General features: G+C 46.2%; 1 protein-coding gene across 3 annotated transcripts in view; it reads right to left on the reverse strand.

Annotated features, from left to right (window-relative positions):
* Positions 1–25,095, reverse strand: part of LOC119953648 (zinc transporter ZIP11-like) — a 762,231-nt gene that overhangs the window by 334,042 nt on the left and 403,094 nt on the right. For all 3 annotated transcript variants that reach the window (XM_038778122.1, XM_038778121.1, XM_038778123.1), the window contains one exon: positions 16,247–16,408. In XM_038778122.1, the coding sequence (XP_038634050.1) occupies positions 16,247–16,408 (162 nt within the window). The remainder of the gene's footprint in view (positions 1–16,246; positions 16,409–25,095) is intronic.

Raw genomic sequence — 25,095 nt, forward strand, 5'->3', positions numbered from 1 at the left:
GTCAACATGTCCTCATCATGTGCCAGGCTCAGCCTGATACAATTCAAGGTGGTCCACATGGTGGGTACACATGATGGTGGGCCGGAAGAGCAGGATTTTTGGGGTGGAGGACGGGTGTGTGAGGTGTGCAGGAGGACCCGCAAACCATGTCCACGTGTTTTGGGCAGTTCCGAAGTTTAGGGAATTCTGGCAGGGATTTGCAGATGTCATGTCCATGGTTCTAAAAACGAGGGTGGTGCCGAGTCCAGAGATTGGCGATTTTTGGAGTGTTGGTAGACCCGGGAGACCAGGGGGTGAGAGAGGCTGATGTTTTGGCCTTTGCCTCCTTGGTATCCCGGAGATGGATATTACTCGCGTGGAGGGACTCGGAGCTCTTGAAATCAGGGATATGAGTTAGTGACATGGCCGGACTTCTCAGACTTGAGAAAATTAAGTTCGCTCGGAGAGGATTTGTCCGGAGGTGACAGCTGCTTTTCAACTTCTTAGCAGAAAATTAAACTGTAAGCAGATTCAATAAGGGGGGGGGGGGGGGGGGGTGGGGGGGGGGGGGGGGGGGGGGGGGGATTAGGGAATATGGGTGGGTGGGTGGAGTTAGGCTATTTTTTTGTCTCAATTAGGCAGGAACAGTGGGAGTTGGAGGGATGTGTTACGCACTGAACTATGTTTACATCTGTATCTTTCATTGTTATGAAACCATAAATGCCTTAATAAAATGTTTGTTAAAAAAAACAGGGGCAGCACGGTGGCGCAGTGGTCAACACTGCTGCCTCACAGCGCCAGGGACCCGGCTTCGATTCCCACCTTGGGTGGCTGTCTGTGTGGAGTTTGCACTTTCTCCCCCTGTGTGGGTGGGCTTCCTCCAGGTGCTCTGGTTTCCTCCCAAAGCTGTGCAGGTTGGGTGGATTGGCCATGCTAAACTGCCCGTTAAGGTGAGGTTACAGGGTGGGAGGTAAGGCGGCCTTTCAAACGGTCAGTGCAGACTCGATGGGCCGAATGGCCTCTTTCTGTACTATGATTCTATGAACAACTTTAGAAAAACTGGCATTCAAAACTGTACATGGTTCGGTCACTGATGGTTCAATTCTGATAAAATGTCTTCAACACAATGTATTTGACAAAAGGAAAATGATTTTGAATTTACTGAGGGAGATTTTAATTGAATTTTTTATCACAGTAATTGCATAAGGAAAATGTGTTATCACAGTCTTTGAGAGCAATTTACTGAAGTAGCCATCCAAGTTTAACCTTCTGAAGTAATTCCGCAACCTTTAAACCTAAGGCAACCCTGACTGCAATTACGCACCGAGCAGACGGAAGTGAGACACACAATGGTCTGCTGTGAACTGGAATCATTCTTTCCGGGCAACTGAAGATGTTTAATACAATTAACTAAGATTATCCCATTAGATTATACCAGCTGTCTTTGGGAGTCTCAAAGCCAATAGAATTGACTACGGATGCAAGTCTTTTAAATTTATGTCAATGTCTTGCTTTTAGCAATGATGATCATTGAGCACAATGTCTGTCAGCAGTGAGAGCCTGAAGGAACACAGTTTTGCTTCAAGACTAAATACGTGCAGAAATTCCAAAAGTTGGAGAACTTTGGTTGCTATTTCATGAGACTATCAGAAAGCTTCTGTTGTACAACTGAGTGCTCCAATTATCTCGGTTCTGCTGCCATGGCTGAGGTAACAGGGTGTCCACAAGCTGCCGGCAAAGGGAAAAAGTGAGGGGACGCCTAAAAAGTAAAAAATAAAAGCAAATACGGCAGATGCTGGAAATCTGAAATAAAAACAGAAAATGTAGGATAAACTCCAGCCAGAGTGCGTACGGCTCTTCTCCAGAACTGAAAAGGGGTACAAATGTAATGAATTATACAGTTGGCGAGGGGGGGGTGGGGGGCGGAATAGAAGGTCTGGGATAGGTCAGAGCTAAGGAGAGATTGACAAGATGCCGTGGACACAAGACAAAGGAGTGTCAATGGTAGCATGCAGGGCAAAAGATGCTGATGGTGGCATTGTTAATATAGCAGAATGTGTTACTAGGAGAACAAAAGGTCAAGTGCTCAATGAAAACAAAACAAGGCAGATGGTCATGTGGGGTGGGGGGGGGGGGGGGGAACGTGTTTGCAGTGGGACAAACCAAGGAAACAAAAAGGAGGTTAAGACGGAGGGGATTGTTCACAGTCTAAAGTTGTTGAACTCAATGTTGAGTCCAGAAGGTTGAAAAGTGCCTAATTGGAAGATGAGGTGCTGTTCATCCAGTTTGTGTTGCACTTCACTGGACCAATGTCTAATGTACACTGACGACAAGACCACTTCTACAGTGAGTCTTGTCTTGTTACATTTGACAGGCTAAACGTCACTTCCCTTTGCCGCTCTGTACAATCCTTCCTTTAAACCAGTTCACCCCTCTGCCTCTCTTGCCTTCATCAAAAGCCGTGTCGTTGCTTGTGATTTTGGGCCCCCTTCTATCTTTCCATTCCCTATTTCCACAGTCCTCCTCTCCTGCTGGAAGGTGCTGAGAATTGCTCTCCAGAATGAGCTGTGTAAAAGCAAGTCACTGTTGTATTAGCTTCACTCAGTAGGTCATTGCACAGAAAAACATTATTGTCTTGCAGCACCCATTGTGTGGCATGATTACTCCCCTGATTAAAGCTTCATCAAAAGCTGATGTACCGTCATACCAAAACCATTTCTTACTGCTTCCTGACGCCACCAGGAATATTACCGCATTAAATTATTCAAAACTATATCTTGGAAGAGGACAACATAAAAATCCAACGCACATACAATACAAAGTGCCCTGCAGTGAGGGTTTTGTCACTCATTTTCTCTCCCTTCCTCCCCCATAACCACTGGCTGACACCCTGGGTTTTAAGATGCCTAGAGACACAGAAAAACTGTGGCACAGACGGAGCCAATCAGCCCCGCCAGATGCACTCCAGTACTTCATCCAAGTGGCTAATCTTCAGCCGATGTGTAGAAAGCATGCTGCCAATGACAGCAAGCACACGTTCATTCACACACAGTCACACTCGCTTGCACTCCAGCCGAAGCCATTAGACAAGGTAACAGCATGTAGCCTGACTCTTTTTCCCCTTCCCTACTCTTGGAATGCTGCCACAAAGATCAATTAAGTCAACACGGGCAGGGACCAAAGCTGGGGTCTGACTGATTCACCAGGTGGTATCAGTTGTGGCTCAGTTGGTGGCACTCTCATTTCTGAATCACAAGGTTCCTGGTTCAGGTACCACTTCAGGACAGCTGCAAAAACAAAATCAAGCCTTGTCACTTGAGTACAGGACGGGATTGCTGCACTGTTGGGATGACATTTCTTTTCGATAACAAGGCCCAATCTGCCTCCTCAAATAGAGTAAAAGATCCCATGGCAGCGTTTTGAAAAGCAGGCGAGAAGTTATCCTGGTCTTTCCCAATATTTATCCCTCAATCAATTTAACGAAAATAAACCCTTTGACAAAGGGTCGTCTGGATTCGAAACGTCAGCTCTTTTCTCCCCCTACAGATGCTGCCAGACCTGCTGAGATTTTCCAGCATTTTCTCTTTGGTTTCAGATTCTAGCATGCACAGTAATTTGCTTGTTACGAAAATAAACTACCCAGTCATTATCATATTACTATTCATGGGGAGCTTGCTGTGTACAAATTGCTTGCTGAGTTTCCTACATTACATCAGGGACTGCGCTTCAAAAGTATGTTGTTTGGGTGACAGAGATAAGGCAAGAAATTGGGTAGAATGAGCATTAGATCAGCCATGATCTTATTAAATGGCAGAACAGGTTTGAAGGGCTGAATGGCCTACTCCTGTTCCTATTACATATGGCCCTATGGGCTGGAAAGCTCTTTGACACTTTGAATCTGGTGGTTGTGAAAAGCACCATATAAATGCATGTCCTCATGCTTTTGGTGCATCTAGCCAACAGGGCTTCTGTGAGTTAAACCCAGTAATTCCACAAATGGTGTTCAGGAAACATTCGGCAACTCCTCTCATTCAGCTGTTATGGCCTTTCATGTCACCAGAATGAATGAGTGTCGTAAAAGCGTAGAGCGGAATTTATTTTTCAATAGATATGAAACCGTACCATTTATCACATTAATTTGAGGCTGTCTTACAGAAGGTGGTTAAAAAGCAGCACTCATCTGTTATTACTTTATTTAACTAGGACCCTATCAGACAAACACAGAAGCAGTCTAATAATAAAGAAAACGGCCAAGTAGTTTACTCTCAATCTCGGTTGTGGTCAGCAGTGATTGTTCCTTGTCCTCCATTAGTTGCATCATACGGACCTTGTGAAATAGAGGGAAATTGCAGACTCGGAGCTTGTGAAGGGTTTCTTCGGATTAGCCTTAAATTTAAAAAAAACTCAGCACAGATACAATTCCTTCCAAGGAACAGAAGAAAACAATTAAGTGGTACCAGGAGGTGGAGTAGACTTGGGAGTTCTTCTGACATTGCCAAATTTAACTCAGAAATTTGAGATAGGATTAACAGCGATGTCTGCCAATGTCTTCCAGTTTTGCATCCATGTAAGATTTTGGGTTAAACGTCTGTGCATCAACTGGAGTTGACTAGTTCCAGGCCCTGCACCAGGAACAACTATTTGGAATTGAACCCCGGAAGTTCCATGCAGCAAAACTCCACATAAAGTCTATTTGGAACCATCTACATAAAGCCATTTGATTTTGCGATGAATTACATTGCAGGCACGCCTTCGTCTAAGAATTGAAAGGATTTGTTCCGTACACAACAATAACTTTTTGCTTTCCTGCCCACTCACTCTCAATTCTAGGTGTGAAAATAAAGAGAAGCTGAAAGATAAAATTGTAGCCATACCTCATCAAAACAGAGGCAGCTGAAAGATAAATATTGGAAAGGAATTACAGTCTCCAAGATGGGTATATTCTCCTCTACATTGCCAATTTGGAACAACGCACTCGTCTGTTTGCGATTAGTTCCCAACTAACAAACTGCTGCGTCCTCCCCAGCTTCCAACTACCACTTTGTCATGTCCTACATTCATTGTCTCGGCAAATCCTGCCAACACACTCTTACTGGATTCATCTCTGAAGTACAGTCACTTCGGTGCATGCAAGTTAATTCTGTTATCCATTCACAGAGTGTGAGCATTACTGCAAGGCCAACTTTTATTGTCCAACTTGAGTGGCTTGCTGGGCCATTTTGGAGGAAAGTCAAGAGTAGTCAACCTCATTGCTGTGGATCTTGAGTCAAACAGGGTAAAGATGGGCAGATTTCCTCCCGAAAGGGTGTCTGTGAATCAGATGGGTTTCGACGATACCCTCGTCTCCCAGTCACCATCACCGATCCGAGCTTTTGAATTCCAGATTTAGTAATTAATAGAGTTCAAATACCCCAGCTGCCACAGTGGGATTTGAACTCCTATTTCTGGATTACTGGCACAATAACCTAAACATGATGCTAACCCTGCATGGCATTGAAGAAGCACAGGTGAAAATGGAGTCAGAAGATCTTCGCTGCACAGAATTCGCTAAAATAATTCGGGGCTATAACCTTTGATCCCCTTCCCTCAGTGTTTTTATCCTCTGGGGTCAGTTAATGCTACCAATACAACTGAGAAAGTGACTACTGTGTGCGCCACATCAGGTTCATGCTTCTCAAGTAGATCACCAGCTAGACTGTCTGTGTGGAGCCTGCACATCCTCCCCGTGTGTGCGTGGGTTTCCTCCGGGTGCTCCGGTTTCCTCCCACAGTCCAAAGATGTGCGGGTTAGGTGGATTGGCCAGGCTAAATTGCCCGTAGTGTCCTAAATAAGTAAGGTTAAGGGGGGGGGGGGGGGGGTTGTTGGGTTACGGGTATAGGGTGGATACGTGGGTTTGAGTAGGGTGATCATGGCTCGGCACAACATCGAGGGCCGAAGGGCCTGTTCTGTGCTGTACTGTTCTATGTTCTATGTGGTGAGGAAATCCAAAAATCTTAGCGCTGTTCCAAACGCGGTCTGGGCGTCCTCTGTAGCTTGTTTGACCCGGGGCCCACTATTGCAAAGCACTGAGCTTGTCAATTCAGATTCAGAAATCTAGGGCTGGGGTTTCCCACGCTTCGGCAGGAAAATAGCAGGGAACAACTTTGGGTCAGCTCTCTGACGCCAGGAGATGATCAGCTGCCCATTCCGCGAAGGCCAGCCAATTTGCATTTTCTGTATGTTTGAACATATTTTGCGGCGCAGTGGCTGACAGCTTCACGCAGCCAACCTTCTTGCAGTAATCCGAGGGAACCATCGGAGCCAGTGCCTCCATGCCCCAAAGAGGCGGCTGCGGGCAGAGAAGACCGCCTCTGCAGCTCAACAAGCCAACCGGCGGGGTTTCCCCCTCTAATACCAGGGACCAGCCTCCAACATTTCATTTTAAACCCTCGCCTCCGTGTTGAGTTGCCCTTGCAGTCTCCGAGTTGCCTCAGGAGTGTCCATCACTCCCGGAGGGGCTGCCAATACTTCCCAGCTGCCAGCCCTCTGATTCGGTCAGCAGCATTAGGAGCCCACCTGACATCCTTAAGTCCACCAGGATTTAAAGTCCAATGCCATAAGGTCCATGCCAGCTATGGCCTGTCTGGTCTTGGGATCTCCATTTGGTCCTGACTGCAGGGTCTCGAAGCCTGCAGGAAAATCCTGCCCCTAATGTCCGACAGGTAGAGGATGTTTTATTTAAAGAGGACAGTGCAGAAAGGCTGGCGCAGAATTACTTAAGAATTGCTGAACTCGACTAATTTTCATAAGCGTTGTGGGTACACTACAAGGGCAGTGCTGGCACTGCAAGGAGCCCATTCACATAAAATAAGCCTGATATCCCAACAAAAAAGGATGTGCCCATCACTGACAGAGAGATGGTGAGAGGCAACTGACTGGGAGCACTATCCAAACTTATGACCACTACCATCCAAAAGGACAAGAGCAGCAGATACATGGGAGGTATCCTGGAGGTTCCTCACCAAGTCTATCACCAACCTGACTTGGATATGTATCGTCGTTTCTTCACTCACTGGGTCAAAATCCTGGACCTCCCTCCCCAGTAGCACAGTGAGTTTAGACACACCACATGGACTGCAGCGGTTCAAGAAGGCAGCTCGCCACCAGCTTTTTGAGGGTAATTAGGGGCGGGCTACAAATGCAGGCCTAGCCAGCGAGGCCCACATCCCATAAAAGTTAATTTAAAAAAAGACACTCACTCACTTTAAGGAGCTGGAAGGAAATTGCAGATCAGCTGATATGTGCGGAATTAATGCTGCCTACTGTTTAATGTGGAGGAGTTGTAACATCAAGATTCTCGTGTTAAGCACAATGGTTTTACAATTCCGTGTTGAAAGGCAATAACACATTATGCAGCTGCCTCTGTGCAATCATAATGCACCCGTGGCTCTTTACAGCCAACAACAAAGAAATGTACCAGAACCGCATCTTACATTTCCTCAGCATAGACATTAACAACAGATCAAGCACTGCAACTTCATTCCAGTGGAATGTGGGAAAAAAGGGGGGTGCTCATGGGTGACGAAAGGGCAACAGCAACCAGGAGGGTATGAGGGACCAGCAGAAGCACCATAAAAGATTGTCCTACCCATTAGCTCACAGGGAGCCCTCTGATTGGAAGGGTTTTGCATTCCAACTCATGGGCTACGCTTAGAAGTCTCTCGACTCCCTCTCTGAAACTTGAAAGGGTGGTTGGATGCTTTCCTGCCATTACAACAGAATCCATTAAGCATAGAAATCAAGAATATTGTCAGTACGGACTGTTCTGTTCTCCAGCAGATCAGTGAATGCTCTCCGGGAGCAGATGTATAGAAGTAGCTTTGTTCTGCCACCTGCTTCCTCCACAAAATGACACTCAACAGTCCCTGCAGAAGCAGAGGTTTCCCAATAATTGAGGCAAGAAGTACCCCTTGCCCCGATGAAGCTGCATTGGGGGTGGTCACAACTCCAGCCAGAGGGATCAACCTTCAGAAAATAGGGCACGTGTTACTTCTGATCCTTCGGTCAAGGTCACAGACTGCACACCCACAACGAAATGTGTGACCCTGACGTGATAACAAGGACAGTTAAAAAGACAAGTGGCACTCAGTTAAGCCAGTGCGTGCGCTTAGGGACCCCATGCCCTTGGACACAGCATGGACAGGAAATGTAACTCAATCATATCGACAACACGCTGCATTTTTAAGGGAATGAAAATGGTGCTGTGCACAACCACCTGCAAAGGGGGGGGGGGGGACCTGAACTATCGCCAAAGTAAAAATAACGCGGAGCTCTGAGGAGGAAAAGAGTAATTTGCATGTCTTCAAATGCAGCTGGAAACATTATAATGATTTCATTCATTTTCAGGCACCACTGAAAACAAATTGGTGCGAAACACTCCGGCGAACCTTTCTCAGCCTGTGAAACTTTCTGCACCTGGCTTCACCCTGCTCCGTCCTGCCTCGCTGTTACCAGGAGGCCATCGTCCACTGTGATGTTGCACAACATGCATCGACAGTCGCAATGTTGGCGACCCTCAAAGAGATGTCCGGGTGGTCACACCTACTGCAGAACACTTGGCCTTGGGTGAGTCAGTTGGCACAATGCCGACCCTCCTGTGCTTCACTCTTTGTTCCTCCACAATCTAAAACAGCACCATAGTGACTGCTACATTCCTCATTGCCAACAAGTTAGCCAGCAGCAAAACAAAATGGCAGGATGGCAACGTTGTTACCTTCAGTTGCAAACTAATGGTAATCCTGGCTGTTACATGCAAATATTGCATAAAAATTGCAGCAGACAAGGCACTGTTTAGGGGCACTGAAAGGGGCTGTTTAGCACAGGGCTAAACCGCTGGCTTTGAAAGCAGACCAAGCAGGCCAGCAGCACGGTTCGATTCCCGTAACAGCCTCCCCGAACACGCGCCGGAATGTGATGACTAGGGCTTTTCACAGTAACTTCATTTGAAGCCTACTTGTGACAATAAGCGATTTTCACTTTTCACTTGGCTCACACAGCGTTCATTCTTCACACAAGCCTCCTCCCACTCCCCTTATTTAATCTCACCCAATCTACAGATAAAATTGTTGCCCAGAAGCTGAATAGTTACCATTTTCAAATTTATGATCTGAGAAATTTTCATTCAAGGTTCTATCTACTGAGGCAAAAAATAGCCAACTGACAATAGTTCCCAACATTCCCCATATGTTTACTTCCTTCTTCATTACTGATGCACCTTCACATGGAAAATAAACTGCCTTGTCTCATAAGGGACGATGTTCAGCCATACTGGGCCCTGGCAGCCATTAATTAGAAATATGCAAAATATAAACTGACCAGTTGCTTTGGTGATACTGACATGGTTTAACCGTACCATCCAATCCATCGCACTCATAATAGAGCAAAGCCAAGTTGCACAGTCTCAGTAAATAACGGGGATGTATGAATTACACTCCGAACTTCACCTACTGACATCATTGCACTGCAACCTTGCTCTTGTCCTTGCAATGGACTTGTTCCTGTAAGCATTTTGGGAGCTAGTGGGTGTCATGTCAAGGCAATAAATATTAGCATTTAATCATCACTTCAAGGAGCGTATACACAACACACTGTTCAGCGTGGATGCTGAAAGGATGTTTTCCCCCTTATGGGAGAGGCTAGTACTGGCTGAGAGGAAGGGAGCAGAGGGTGATGGTCAAGGGGTGTTTTTCTGACTGGAAACCTGTGTCCAGCTGGGTCCCGCAGGGATCAAGTGTTGGGGCCCTTGCTGTTTTGGACATGAATGTAGGAGGGTTAAGGTCGCAGATGATGGGCAATTGGTGGGGTGGTAAATAGCGAGGAGGATAGCCTTACATCACAGGAGGATATGGACGGGCTGGTCAGATGGGCTGATTGGCAAATGGAATTCAATCCGGATAAGTGTGAGGTGATGCACTTGGGCAGGACAAACAAGACAAGGGAATGCATGATAAACGGCAGGACCCTGGAAAGCACCGAGATCAGATGGACCTTTGTGTGCATGTACACGGGTCCCTTAAGGTAGCAGGGCAACTGGATACAAAGGTTAGAAAGGCATATGGGGCGGGATTCTCTCAGCCCGGGACCGGGCCGGAGAATCCCCGCGACCGGAGCGAATGGCCATGCCGTCTCGATGCCGCCACTGATTCTCCGCAGACTGGCGCCGGCGTGGTTGGCGCGGTGCCGTTCGGAGGCCGCTCTGCGTGGCCGGCCCGCCGATTCCCAGTCTGGGATGGGCCGAGCAGACGTCATAAAAACGCCGGCGCCGTCCACACCTGCTCTCAGCCAGCAGAAACTCGGCGTGGAAGGGTCGGGGGGCAGCCTGTTGGGGGGAGGGGGGATCTGACCACGGGAGGGGCCTCCGATGTGGTCTGGCCTCTCTGGCTGGCGGCCTCCTTTCGTCCGCGCCAGCTCCTGTAGTCCTGCGCCATGTTACATCGGGGCCGGCGCGTTGAAGGAAGCCACTGTGCATGTGCGCGTTACACCGGTGCCGCTGCGCATGCGCGGATCCCGCGGTGCCTAGTTCACGCCAGGATCAGCAGCTGGAGCGGCGTGAACCACTCCAGTGCCGTGCTAGCCCCCTGTAGGGGCCACAATTGCTGATCCTGAGGCCGTCTTGACTCCGTTGAGAAACGCGACGCCGTTTCCGACGGCATCAACACTTAGCCTCAGGATCACAGAACCCCGCACATGGTATACTTGCCTTTATTAGCCGAGGCGTAGAGTTTGAGAGAAGTGAGTTTTGCTGAATCTGTATAAAATGTTGGTTAAGCCACAGCCTAACTGCAGTTCTGGAATCCACATTATAGGAGGGATGTGACAGCACTGGAATGGGTGCAGAGCAGATATACCAGGATGTTGCCTGGGCCGGAGAGCTTTAGTTATGAAGAGAGATTAGCTGGCTGGGATTGTTTTCCTTGGAGCGGGGGGGGGGGGGGGGGGGGGGGGGGAGGAGAGACATGATTGAGATGCATAAAATTAAAAAATTATGAGGGACATAGATAGAGTAGACAGGAAGAAACCTATCCTCTTGGTGGCGGGATCAATGACCAGCGGGCATAGATTTTAAGGTAAGGGGCAGGAGGGGATGTGAGGAAAAACCTTTTTCACCCAAAGGTTGGTGGGAGTCTGGAACTCGCTGTCTGAAAGGGTGGTGGAGGCAGAGACCCTCATAACATTTAAGAAGTATTTAGCTGTGTACTTGTGATGCCAAGGCAGACAAAGATATGGGCCAAGTGCTGTAAAATACAATTAGAATAGTTAGGTGGTTGCTCTTGACTAGTGCAAACTGGATGGGTCGAAGGACCTTTTCTGTGCGGTAGACCTCTTTGACTCTAACTGGGGGAGGAAGTTGAAAAATAAAGGGTCTCCCATTTAAGACGGAGGTGAGGAGAAATGTTTTCTATCAGAGAGTCATTCGTCTGTGGAATTCTCTTCCCGCGGGAGCAGGGGGTGGGGCAAGTTAAGTAAATATTATAAGGCCGGGTTAGATAGATTCTTGACTAATGGAGTCAAACAGTATAGGGTCAGACTGGAAAGCAGTGGTAAGACCACAGCCAGATCAGCCATTATCTTATCAGAGGGCAGAGTACAGTCAAGGGGCTGAATGGCCTGATGCGACCATCAATTCACTCTGAGACACGAGTTGGAGTAAACTGTGGCTTTAATCGGCTTACAACTGAACCTGCCTGCGACTGCACAATATTGAGAGTGGTCTCGCAGAACCGCAGCATTTATACTCCCTCATGGGGACGGAGCCTAGGGCGGAGCCCTGTACATGCTCCTCATCTCCCCCTGAGGGCAGAGCTGCACAGTGGCTCACAGATGGGGCCCACAGGGACAACAGTAAGGTACAGTGTGAATTACTAGTTCCACATTCACCACATGGCCTATTCCTGCTCTTAAATCATATGTTTGCATGTTTCATATGTACCCAACTATACCAGAGTCTCCATGTTAAAGTCAGAAAGTGTGGAGGGTAGGGAGCAGAATTGGCAAACCTTCTACGGATTGGGTTTGCAGATGTTTTGAACCTCTGTAATAAATCTCCCATAGTTACTGATAATTTGCTAATCATATTTCAACAGCAGGTTAATCTCAGCACACTGTGGCCCTTGGGGAGTTCAGATGGTACTGTGCAAGGAATGAGTAATTTTGGGGAATTCAAGTACCGTTCGATCCAATTCGAATGAGCAATGAGTCATCAGTGAAAGACTGCTGGCTCCTAATGAAGCGAGTTAAAGACAGCAGCAGATGGACATCATCTGGGCCAGTCCTCTCCAGTTAAGCAACTGGAAGTAATTAACCCCCTAGAGATTACTTTATCGGTCCCAAATTTTCTGTCTGATACTTAATCGCCGACTTTTTCCCTTCTTTGAAAAGCCGGGGAAATGTAAATGGAGAGACACAAAAATGAACAGGTAAATCCAGCTACTTATTTGGCCTGTCCTATGGCATCATGGTATCATCTCTGCACACTTTCACCGTGATTTATAATCTTTATTGTTAACACAAGTAGGCTTACATTAACACTGCAATGAAATGACTGAAAATTTTCTAGTCGCCACACTCCGGCACCTGTTCAGGTATACTGAAGGAGAATTCAAAATGTCCAATTCACCTAACAGCACGTCTTTTGGGACTTGTGGGAGAAAACCGGAGCACCCAGAGGAAACCCACGCAGACACGGGGAGAACATGCAGACTCTGAACAGACACTGACCCAAGCCAGGAATCGAACTTGGGACTCTGGCTCTGTGAAGCAACAGTACTAACCACTGTGCTACCGTGCCACCCTTTAATTATACATGCAGCCAAACGCAAGAAAGCAAATATGCCGAAAATCAATTTTGGAAAATTCCTCTCTGGCATGTAACGGTAATGAAGCAAGTTCCAGAAGGTCAGTCAGCAAGCCCCTACTCCCCCTCCCCACCCCCAAGATTCACCTCAATAGGCAGTCAAATTATCCTCAAATTACACAGCATTGTTGCATTTAGCCTCAAACCATTAGTTTAAAAAAATTCCCAAAGTCAACTTCCAGAAGGAAACATCACTGAGTTTTCAAATCATGGGCTATGGGGAATTTTCCTGCATTATATGCCTCATTTAGAGGAATTTACTTGCCCATTGCTGCAGGATTCACTGTCAGCAGAATCCTCCGCTTTGCTAGCAGCGCACCCATGCCCGCAGGAATTCCTGACAGCGTGGGATGGCCATAATGGGAAACCCCATTGGCCGGCTGCCGGAACGGAGAATCCCGCTGCCGGCGGGGGTGGGCCGCTCCGGAAAACAGGGCTGGCGGGACGAAGAATCCCACCCATGGCATTTTAACCACAAGACTAACCTGAGACACTGCAAGAACTCATTGGATGTGACCACACTAACAGGGCTCTATGCAGGAATACAGCTCGTTATTCTGCACCATCTCAGCATATGCAATAGCGGAAGTGGATATAAGCAATGGGCTGGCTAATTAACAAAATAAAAACAGTGAAAATAATATAATGAAAACTTGTAACTGGATAGTTATATGTGTTAATTGGTGCACTTGACTATATTTTACACAATACAGTGGATGGTAGAAGTGAATGGTAAAGATGTTTGCAATGCATGACATTAGGGTCAAGCTGATACTGGTACATAAGAATATAAGAACTACGAGTAGGAGTAGGAGTAGGCCACCTGGCCCCTCAAGCCTATTCTCCATTTTATAAGATCATGGCTGATCTCTTTGTGGACCCAGCCCCACTTACCCGCCCACTCACCATCACCCTCAATTCCTTTACTGTTCAAAAATCTATCTATCTTTGCCTTAAAAACATTCAACAAGGTAGCCTCTACTGCTTGACTGGGCGGGGTATTCCACAGATTCATAACCCTTTGCGTGAAGAAGTTCCTCCTCAACTCAGTCCTAAATCTGCTTCCCCTTATTTTGAGGCTATGCCCCCAGTTCGAGTTTCACCTGCCAGTGGAAACAACCTCCCTGCTTCTATCTTAACTATTCCCTTCATAATTGTATATGTTTCTATAAGATCCCCCCTCATTATTCTAAATTCCAATGAGTACAATCCCAGTCTACTTAGTCTCTCCTCATAAGCCAATCTTCTCAACTCTGGAATCAACCTGGTGAATCTCCTCTGCACCCCCTCCAGTACCAGTTCATCCTTTCTCAAATAAGGAGACCAAAACTGTACACAGTACTCCAGGTGTGACCTCACCAGCAGCCTATACAGCTGCAACATAATCTCCCTGTTTTTGAACTCCATCCCTCTAGCAATGAAGGATAAAATTCCATTTTTATCTCGCAACGTTAGCTCTTTTCTCTCCCTACAGATGCTGCCAGACCTGCTGAGATTTTCCAGCATTTTCTCTGTCATTTCAGATTCCAGCATCCGCAGTAATTTGCTTTTATAAAATTCCATTTGCCTTGTACAAGTGGTGAAGCCAGAATCAGAAAAAAAACCTTTCAATAATTCATCATTTTGTCCTACATATATACAATTGTTTACCCAGAAATTTTATTCCCTTCTTTCATTTAACGGATTGTGGGTCCAATTGCGGATTTGACAGTACAATTCGGCTGGAATTTTGTACAGAGCAGTCAAACTGCGCAAATGGAATCAGATTTTCAGCAGATAAGATACCAGATGTGCAAAAACGCAATAAAATGGAAGCACACATTGGGGAGAAGTTAACAGTGGTCCGAAGTAACAAACACAATCGCAAAAGCCCACAGGACATCTTCAAATGGTGAAACTTGTTAAAGCATGCCTTTTTTTTTGGCATTTTATTTCATCACAGTAAAAGAAAGCTGAGATTTATCAGTATAATATATTTTTCAGTCCCTCTGCAGTGGACTCAGTTGGAATCAGTCATTGCCACGGAGATCTGCAGGCTGCCCCTGCGTCCTATGTTCCATAAGTTGACCACCCAGTTATATTCGCTTTCACCTCTTAAGTGCTTTGTGAGAAGACCTCTCTATACATCATTGACTGACAATGGATTTTGAATGATATAAACATCTGGGTGAATAACCTCTCATCTTTTTTTGCACACATTGTGCATTTAGAAACCCCCCACCCTCAAAACAAATGGAATTTCTAAAAATGCGGGTTAGGTAGATTGGCCATGCTAGTGTCCAAAGTGTCCTTCGTGTCCAAAAAAAGGTTAAGCGGGGGTTACTGGGTTATGGGGATGGGGTACATACATGGGCTCGAGTAGGGTGCTCTTTTTAAGGGCCAATGCAGACTCGATGGGCCGAATGGCCTCCTTCTACACTGTAAATTCTATGATTCTATAAAAATACATGGGGGCAGGTCACCTCCTTCCCCTGAAGGTGTGATAGGAAGGTAAACCGAATCTGATTTCGGTAAAACAAATGCCAGTAAACATGAAATATAAGACTTGAGCATTTTGCAGCTACCACAGCAGCTACCAAAAGCCTAATAAATACCGACCAGAAAGCTCTAATATCCGATAGGATGCTGCGAAATGCAAATAGAAATGATTTAATCAATGTAGATGTCGTTCATTATCAAAGTACCTTGGACTCACATATATGTCTACTCCTCTGAGTTTCTATTAACTCTCTGACTGGGATGTTCTGTATTCCCATAAGGAGTTCGATTCTCTTTTCAAAGGGTATTACAATAGCTGATGGACAGGTAATGACAGTATGTGGTTAATCTATATCTATCCAGTCTTGTTCACAATTATCCTCTGTTAATGGATGGTTAGAAAAAAAGAGAACAAACGTATGCTGTGCTAGATTCACATATAGACACTATTTTCAACTCATCTGTAAATATAAAAGGCACCTGGACCATGGGCTGGATTCTCCGATTGGGAGATTATGTTCTCCCGCTGGAGCTGAATCACTCTAGATTGCGCAGGCACAAGGAGTGGTGCCTGGATACAAAATGTAGCCCGGGTTGGGCTTGTCTCCTGTTTACAGATTGCCATTTGTCAGTGTTGGGTATGAGACCGACTCGGACTCCTCTGCAATCACTCTTTGATCAATTTACCGAGGCCTCCAATTTCTAGAAGGATCGAGCAGTGAAGGTGGCACATTATTATCGCATCATTTTACTTTATACATAATGTTGTTCTGTTGGAGATGTTTAACTAGCCTTTTCAGGCTGATTCAGTACAGTAATACCTTCTGAGTCTCCAGCACGATCATTTGGTCAAAGTATAATTTTGGAAGTGACCAGCTGAAATTCAGTCTTTCTTACCTGGGATGTTGTGTATGGTGATGGCAAGAATAAGTAATATGATGCGCTTCCAACTGCTTTGTTCTGGAGTGGGTCTTGGATTACTGAATGTCGTGAAACCCTCAGGGTAGTTCGGTTGCTGCGCCCTTTTTCTCTGGTAGACCTCCCCATTGTCTACTTTGTCTGAAAGAAAAAAATGACCAATAAGAATGGGGAAAAATATCCTGCGGGACAATACTTTTTTCTCATCACCTTAAACTGGTTCGAATTCTCAATTCACTGTTACCATTTCCAGGATTTGAAGAAGTTACAAGCTTAAGCCGATAAACATTTTCCAGAAACAACTGATGCTAGATAAGAACAGAGGACACTGGAAAAACCCAGCAGGTCCAGCAGCATCTGTAAGGAGAGAAGCAGAGTTAATCTTTCGAGTCCTTTTGGCTCTTTGTCAGAACAGAAGAGAGGGATATTAAAGTGTAGCTGTGAGAGATTGCAACAAAACGTAGCAACTTTAAGAAAAGACAGATGGCCTTGTGCAGGAAGGGGAGGGGGTTCTGCATTGAGGCTATACATGTATGGGATATTTGGAAGAAAGGGGATTAAGATGGAGGAGAAAGGTTATAATCTAAATTTGGCTAACTCAACATTTTTTTATCCATTACTTTATCAGAGTTACAAAGCAGAGTGTGGACAGGGGCGAACCTCTAATCCAGCTCCTTGCCTGCTCCAATAACCAATTCAAATTCAAATTGAATCCAATTCATGGTCTCCACAAGAGAGACATACCAGATCCAGGCATAATACCTGATCCCTCGCTCACCTTTGCCAAAAGGCCAAGAAGCGCTATGCTTGATCTTAGCCACAAGGCCAAGAAGCGATGGCTAACTCAACATTGAGTCCCAAGGTGTGCAACATGCCCAACCAGAAGAGGAAATGCTGTTCCTCTAGATTGCACCGGGCTTCAGTGGAGCATTGGACAGGCCAAAGACGGACATGCGGGCATGAGAGCAGGGTGCTAAGTTTAAGCGGCACTCAACAAGAAGGTTGGGGGCATGCTTGCAGACTGAGTGAAGGTGTGCTGCAAAGCGGCCACCCAGTCTCGCCTTTAGTCTGTGTTTCGATGTTGGATGAGGGCTGATGAGTGGCAGTCATACTGTCCTTTCAGTTGTTAAAAATAAGGCTCAGGACAGCACGGTGGCGCAGTGGTAGCACTGCAGTCTCACGGCGCCGAGGTCCCAGGTTCGATCCCAGCTCTGGGTCACTGTCCATGTGGAGTTTGCATATTCTCCCCGTGTTTGTGTGGGTTTCGCCCCCACAACACAAAGATGTGCAGGTTAGGTGGATTGACCATGCTAAATTGCCCCTTAATTGGAAAAAATGTATTGGGTACTCTAAATTTAAAAAAAATAAGGTTCAGATGGTAAGGTTTCCTTTCTCTGGCAGTTGTAAAGGTTCCTCCGAGGAACGCCCCACAGCAGCGACGTAGCCAGAAAAAGAAAATTAGGCCGAATAGTAACCTCACCATGCCCTTTCCGATCAAGACACAGCTACAGAATAAAGAAATGGCTTTTTCCCCAGCCAGATTCACTCACAGAAAAAATAGCTAGTTGGTCGGAGATTTATCCAGCAGCTTGTTATTCATGTAACACACCCATTCAACCCATAAGTCACTTGTCTTTCATATCACACTCACTCTAGTAAACAAACATTCTGTTCAGTCTGCAAGACAGCCAGATTTAGTGGGCAGCACGGTAGCATTGTGGATAGCACAATCGCTTCACAGCTCCAGGGTCCCAGGTTCGATTCCGGCTTGGGTCACTGTCTGTGCGGAGTCTGCACATCAACCCCGTGTGTGCGTGGGTTTCCTCCGGGTGCTCCGGTTTCCTCCCACAGTCCAAAGATGTGCAAGTTAGGTGGATTGGACATGATAAATTGCCCTTAGTGTCCAAAATTGCCCTTAGTGTTGGGTGGGGTTACTGGGTTATGGGGATAGGGTGTTGGTGTTAACCTTGGGTAGGGTGCTCTTTCCAGGAGCATGTGCAGACTCGATGGGCCAAATGGCCTCCTTCTGCACTGTAAATTCTATGATCTATGATTTCAAATGCTGAAAGTTAACACAAGGAAAAGTACCGTTATACATTTATTACTGAACATCGTAATACGGCCAATATTCTTCTCTCAAGAACAATTATCAGGTCATTATCACACTGCCATGCACGGTAGCACAGTGATTAGCACGGTTGCTTCACAGAGCCAGGGACCCAGGTTCGATTCCCGGCTTGGGTCACTGTCTGTGCTGAGTCTGCACGTTCCCCCGGTGTCTGCGTGGGTTTCCTCCGGGTGCTCCAGTTTCCTCCCACATGTCCCAAAAGATGTGCTTGTTAGGTGAATTGGACAATCTAAATTTTCCCTCAGTCTACCCGAACAGGCGCTGGAGTGTGGCGACTAGGGGCTTTTCACAGTAACTTCATTGCAATGTACGCCTACTTGTGACAATAAAGATTATTATTATTAATAATATAATATTTGTAGTTTAAAAATATGATACATAAAGGGGTACACCATGGGACTGAGTACAGTATGGTCCACACAGTGACCAGAACACATGACCTGCACCTAGGGGGCAGTGCAGTGTTGGACAGAGCTGTGTGTAGAAGCAAGCATGGAGACAGCTCTGTGCATGGACCTTTACTGCACCTAGGTACATAGTTCCTGGTACCTGGTAGTTAATAAATACTTGCTATAGAACTAAGTAAGGCTGCAAATTCCTTAATAAGACCCATCAAATTACGGCCAACACTTCACAACAGAGTTAGCGAATATATGAATATGAACCTTCCGCAGATCAAAGCCATCAGATCACAGTGTGACCTTGCGATTAATTCAGAAGCCTCTAAGCATCACTCAAGTGTCATCTCATTTCATGTCTCACAGGAAGGAGATGCTCCATGAGATTTGCAACTGACAAAAATACATGCAAGAAATTAACTGCAGTCAGAAGGACACAGACAGAATTTCATCACATTCATCAGAAATGACGGCACATACTCCACAAAAAGAAATTATTTCAAGGTGCTGTTCTGTCAGTGTAGCCACTCTGCGTAAAACTACAAACTGAAATGAAATGAGAAGCCAGATAATCAGTTTGGGTGATGAGAGTTCAAGATTGAATATTACCCAAGGCACAGAAAGTGCCTGCTTTTATTCTGAGAACTTTACCATCCACTTAAGCAGTCAGGCATCAGTTCAACATTGATTTTGATGTTCAACCAGAGGGGCAGTGTTTCTGACACTGCGTCACTTCCTGCACTGGAGCGTCAATATTGTGAGTTTGGAGGCAGGAAAGGTACGTAATTCGGCCTGATGGTGGTGTACCGGAATCTCACCGCCTTCCCACCTCTGCCAGAATTAAGTTCTGGGTGGGAAGACCCATAGCTGAGTTTCTCGCCCTGCCACCTACTGAGGCATTATATGCCCAATTAACGGCCAATTCAGGGCCTCATACCGCCACCAGTGATATTAACCTAATGATGGGCAGGCCTGTCGCCAGGCACATGCACAGCAGCTAAAACTGTGCGGCCAGCTTGGGGCTGGCGAGTTCAGATTCCTCGATCAAAGGCACTCAGTATCTGATCGAGGGACACGACTCGACATCAGGAATGGGGGGGGGGGGGGGGGGGTTTGCACCTTGCTGCCAATACCTCTGCTCCGTGATCCCGGGACTCCAGAGCCTATCCTTCTGGAATCAGACTCGCCGAAATATAATAATCTTTATTAGCGTCACAAGTAGCCTTACATTATCACTGCAATGAAGTTACTGTGAAAAGTCTCGAGTCGCCGCACTCCGGCGCCTGTTCGGGGACACAGAGGGAGAATTCAGAACGTTCAAATTACCTAACAGCACGTCTTTCGGGACTTGTGGGAGGAAACCGGGGAACCTGGAGGAAACCCACGTAGACATAGGGAGACCGTGCAGACTCCGCATAGTCAGTGACCCAAGTCAAGAATCGAACCGAGGACCCTGGAGCTGTGAAGCAACAGTGCTAAACACTGTGCTACCGTGAGCTCTCCTGCTAAGGTGACGGGGAGCCCGAGGACATTCATGATTAAGATCTGTATAAAATCGTCCAGGTATGGAACCGACAGAACAGACCCGGCTGCGATCTGATGTGTGTTGTAAATATAATTGCTTTGAAACAAACCAAGTTTTCTTTTTACCAACTCACTTCAGATTTATTCATTCATGGCCTGCTAAATATGTGTAAAAATGAATAAAGGTTTCTCAAAAAAATGTTTATCATAAAGGCATTGCCCGCTGAATGTCCTATGCAGCCTTTACTTAAGACTTTGACAAAATTATCAACCAGCATTTGGCAGTTTTTACCGTATATTGAACCATTCCTTCGCACTGGATACATGTACAGTTTAATCGAGTGAATAACACCCAGCAACTGAACCAAACAAAGTGTTATTTTCAACGGGTTATTTGCTTAACCGGAGTTGAATGTGCTGCCAATGAAAACTGAATGTGCCGCAGTTCTAACTGACCAAGATAATTAGCAGCTCGCCAAGCACTAACCCCATATTCATTACAGCCGACATCTCATTTACAGTCCCAGTGCAGGCAGCTGACTGTCAGCACTCAGTAATGTCACTGATAATTCCCCAGGTTGACTGTGTGCCAGCCACATTACTGATGCCTTCATTGAACTTCACAAAAACAACACTTTTCTTGCCCTCTCCTTTCCTCTCTGCACCAGTGTCACTGATATAAATTTAAAATTAATGGCAGCAAGAGAAGAGAGTCTGAATGAATCCAATTGTTTTTTTTAAGTGCTGGCAAAGGCACTTAATCAGTTCAGCTACGGCAGGCACTGGGCTACTATCGCAAGAACATATTGCCTCCAGAGACCAAGAACAGGATCAATAACAGTGAACTTTGGACTGTTTAGGTAAACATTGCAGGCCAATTATTGAATGGTCACCGGTGGGATTTCTATTAAAGGAGTATCACCGTCATTCAGAAACATTTGAATCTTTGCTTGTTTGCTAATGCGCAGAACATTGTCCCGAATCTTCCAATGAGCGACAATCACCAGCGGATTACCACTCTGCCCCTACTTTACTACGCCATGCCCAAGCTCTGCAATTTTGGCTGGGACTTCCAATCCTGGCTTCTTCAGAAATGTGGAGCGTGCTCTCAATCCAACTGCTTCCTCGTGGCAGCAGGGTTATCGGGGGAAGACACGTCACTTCCCCTCTTTCCACACTGGCTGCCGTTGTTTGCTAAGTGGTTTTCAGTGAGTTGAGATAGGGGTGCCTGATTGAATGGGCGTATGAGGAGGCGGGTGAGGTAAGTGGGTAAGGTGGCAGCTGGGTAGGGTGGTGTGGTCGGGTCAGGGTGGGCGGGTGGAGGCAGGTCTGGGGTCAGGGAAGCCAGGTGGTGAAGATGGATTGGGGGGGATTTGGGGAAACCAGGGGAAGTTGGGGGGGGGAATCAGGTGGGAATCATGGTGTTGTTCATTTGGTCATGGAGAGTAATCGGGAGGTTGAGGAGTTGAGTGCGAATCATTGGAGCACACCCGCCACAGTGTCTATTCTTCCTGTGACAAATGTGTTTGATATTTCTGATTCTTCTCTCTCCCACCGCCAAAAAAATATAATTCAGCAAGCACTCGAGTTAGTGCCCCTGGAAACACTGATCCTCACTGAGTGTTCTGTTTGGACTGCACTATAACCATTTTTGAAATTCAATTTATTACAGTAATAGAGTTCCTGAAAACAAAGTTTAATCTATTACAGAGAAAGAAAGAACAAACTAAGCTTTGTTTATTTTTATAACATCTCTCCTGCCCTCAAGATGGCCTTAGTGTTTCACAGCCAACAAAGTACTTTTGAAGAGCAATGTTTTTACGGCCAAGCACAGCAGGCACAAAGCAATAACATGAATGATCAATAAATCTGTCTTGGTGGTGTTGATTAAGGGATGAATGTTAGCCAAGGCTAACTCCGGAGGTCCCTTCACGTCAAATACTGCCATTCGATATTTAACACCCACCTGCTCAAGCAGTTGGGGGCCTGAATTGAATTCTCATCTGAGAGGTGACTCCTTCAACAAGCCACTGAAGTGTCAGCCTAGACTGAGTTGTCAGCTAATTCTAAATATTTAGCATTTCAAACTCAGAAACCTTAAAGTAGCAAGCCACTTGCCTTAAAATGAATAGCCAGAACTCACCTGTTAACACTTATACAGCTCTGTCAAAATAATAAAACAACCTGAATCACTTTGCAGAGGTAACAGCAGACTCCAGACATTGGTGATACCAGAGTTTGCAGAGGTGACCAAAGCCATGCGTTCTGAGGAAGCTTTTGGAGAAGGGAGGTAACAAGGTGGAAAGGTTCAAGGGGAGCACTTTATATTGTGTGTTCTAGATAGCGAGAGGCTTCATGGTCAACAGTGATGTTCAGAAAGGGCTGAATACAAAGAAGAAAATGTACGCTGGCCTGTGGCGCTCGGGGAGAATACAGAATTCGGAATGGGCAAGGCCATGAATTTGAATTTGGTGAATTGGGCACTGGGGAGCCGGCAGAAGTTGGCAAGGATAAGAGTAGTGTGGAATAGGGTGCAGGCAGTGGAATTCTGGGCAGGTTATAGCTCCATTTTTAAAAATAATCTTTATTGTCACAAGTAGGCTTACATTAACACTGCAATGAAGTTACTGTGAAAAGCCCCTAGTCGCACCTCTTTGGGGACACAGAGGGAGAACTCAGAAAGTCTAATTCATCCAACAGCACGTCTTTCGGGACTTGTGGGAGGAAACTTGAGCACCCGGAGGAAACCCACACAGACACGGGGAGAACGTGCAGACTCCGCACAGACAGTGACCCAAGCCGGGAATCGAACCTGGGACCCTGGCGCTGTGGAAGCTACAGTGCTAACCACTGTGCTACCGTATCACCCACATGGTGGAATTTGTAAACCTATAGATTCATGAAGGCACAAATGAGATTTTCAACAGTACTTAAGGTGAAGAAGGATAAAGGTCTCCATTTGGAGGGAGAAATGTGCAGCATTGATGGGGACCGAAGTCTGTCTCGGAGGTGGGATTTACCCGCTGTGTGTTTCTCGGCGGTGGGGGTGGCCCACCATTGGCCGGCGGTGGGGATCATCTGGTCCCACCACTGTCAACGGGATTTCCCGTTGAATGCACCCCTCACCACCGGGAAACCCGAAAGGGGGTACGTTGTCGGGGGGACTGGAAGATCCCGCTTGTGCAGATGGCCGTAAAGATCCAGCCAGGATCGTGAAGACTGCTGGAGAGATCTGTAGAATTAGGTGGGAGGTGGAACTCTTTCTGGTGGAAGCTGAAAAAGATGAGTTGATCTTGCCAAAGCGAAGTTGAAGGAAGTTCTTGCTCATCCAGAACTGGATGTCAAACATGCAACAGTGGTAGTACATATGTGATCATGGGGTCAAGAAAGGTGAGAGAGCATTGGAGCTTCACACCATTACCACACACAGAGAACCTGGGCCTACATCAGCAAACTACACTGCCAAGAGATGGAATGTGGAAAGGCCGGAAAACAGAGGAAGATTTGAGTTGACTGCAAGCGCAGAGTTGGAAAATCGCAAGGACACAGAGGAAAAATTATTAAAGAAGATGGAGTCTTCAACCATGTTCAATACCATGGAAAATACAAGAAGATACAGAGTCCCACGGTTGCAAACATAAAGATATCTGTGACGTTAGAGCAGTCTCGGTGTTCTTGGCAGGGCAGAACCCAGGCAGGAAATGTGAAAAAAGAGAGAGAGGAGTAAAGAGAACTGAGCTTGGAGGTGACGACACACATTTTGAGGATCTCAGAGGTGTTAGACATAGGGCAGTCGTCAGAAAGGACTTGGCTAATGTGTGGAGGAAGCTGCTGAAGGCTTTGAAAGACCCTGGAATGGAGCGGAGTAAAAGGAGATGATCAAAGGTTTACTGAGGATGTGAACATGCGGAGGGCAGGGTGGGGATGGAATGTTAAGAACGTAAGAAACAAAAGCAAGAGTAGACAAACAGCCCCTTGAGCCGGTTCTGCCATTCAAAACAATCATTGTGGAATTTCGGACTGAGCTGCATTTTCCCACCGACTCCAATATCCCTCAATTCCCTGAAAGACCAAGAGTCTATCAATCTAACCCTCAGGCAGTAGGCCTCAGAATGGGCAAAGGATCGGCAAATGATTTACAGCAGTGATAAATGAGAGGTAGCACATTTGGCCTGGAAGAATAGGGAGATCGCTTATTATTTAGATGTTGCAAGTCTAGGTGGGGTAGAGGAACAAAGTCATCTTGGGGTACAAATACACCAATCACCAAAGGTAGTGCCACAGGTGAGCAAGATCATAAAAGAAAACTGAACACTGGATTTTATTTCGAGAGAGGTAGAATTGAAAAGTAGGGAAGTTATGCTAAACATGTATTAAACCTTGGTTAGACCACACTTACGAGTACCACACGCAGTTCCGATTGCCATATTAGAAAAACGATATAAAGGCACTGAGGATGCAGAGTAGATTTACAGGGATCTTACCAGAAACGTGTGCTGCACAGATCGGGAAGGGATGGCAGATTGCGTTTCTTCCCTCTTGAAAAGAAAAGCTGAAGCAGTGACCGAATAGAGGCCTTTGAAATGATGAAAGGTTTTGATAGAGTGGAAACGGAGAGAATGTTTCCTCATGTGAGGAAGAGCAAAACTCAAGGCCATCGATATAAAAGAATCAACAAGATATCCAATATGGAATTCAGAAGAAACTCCCAGAAAGTGGTGCAAATGTGGAACTTGCTACCACAGGATGTGGTTGAAGCTAATACTATAGCCGCCTAT

This window comes from Scyliorhinus canicula, chromosome 18 (assembly GCF_902713615.1).
Source record: "Scyliorhinus canicula chromosome 18, sScyCan1.1, whole genome shotgun sequence".
Classification (NCBI taxonomy): Eukaryota; Metazoa; Chordata; class Chondrichthyes; order Carcharhiniformes; family Scyliorhinidae; genus Scyliorhinus; species Scyliorhinus canicula.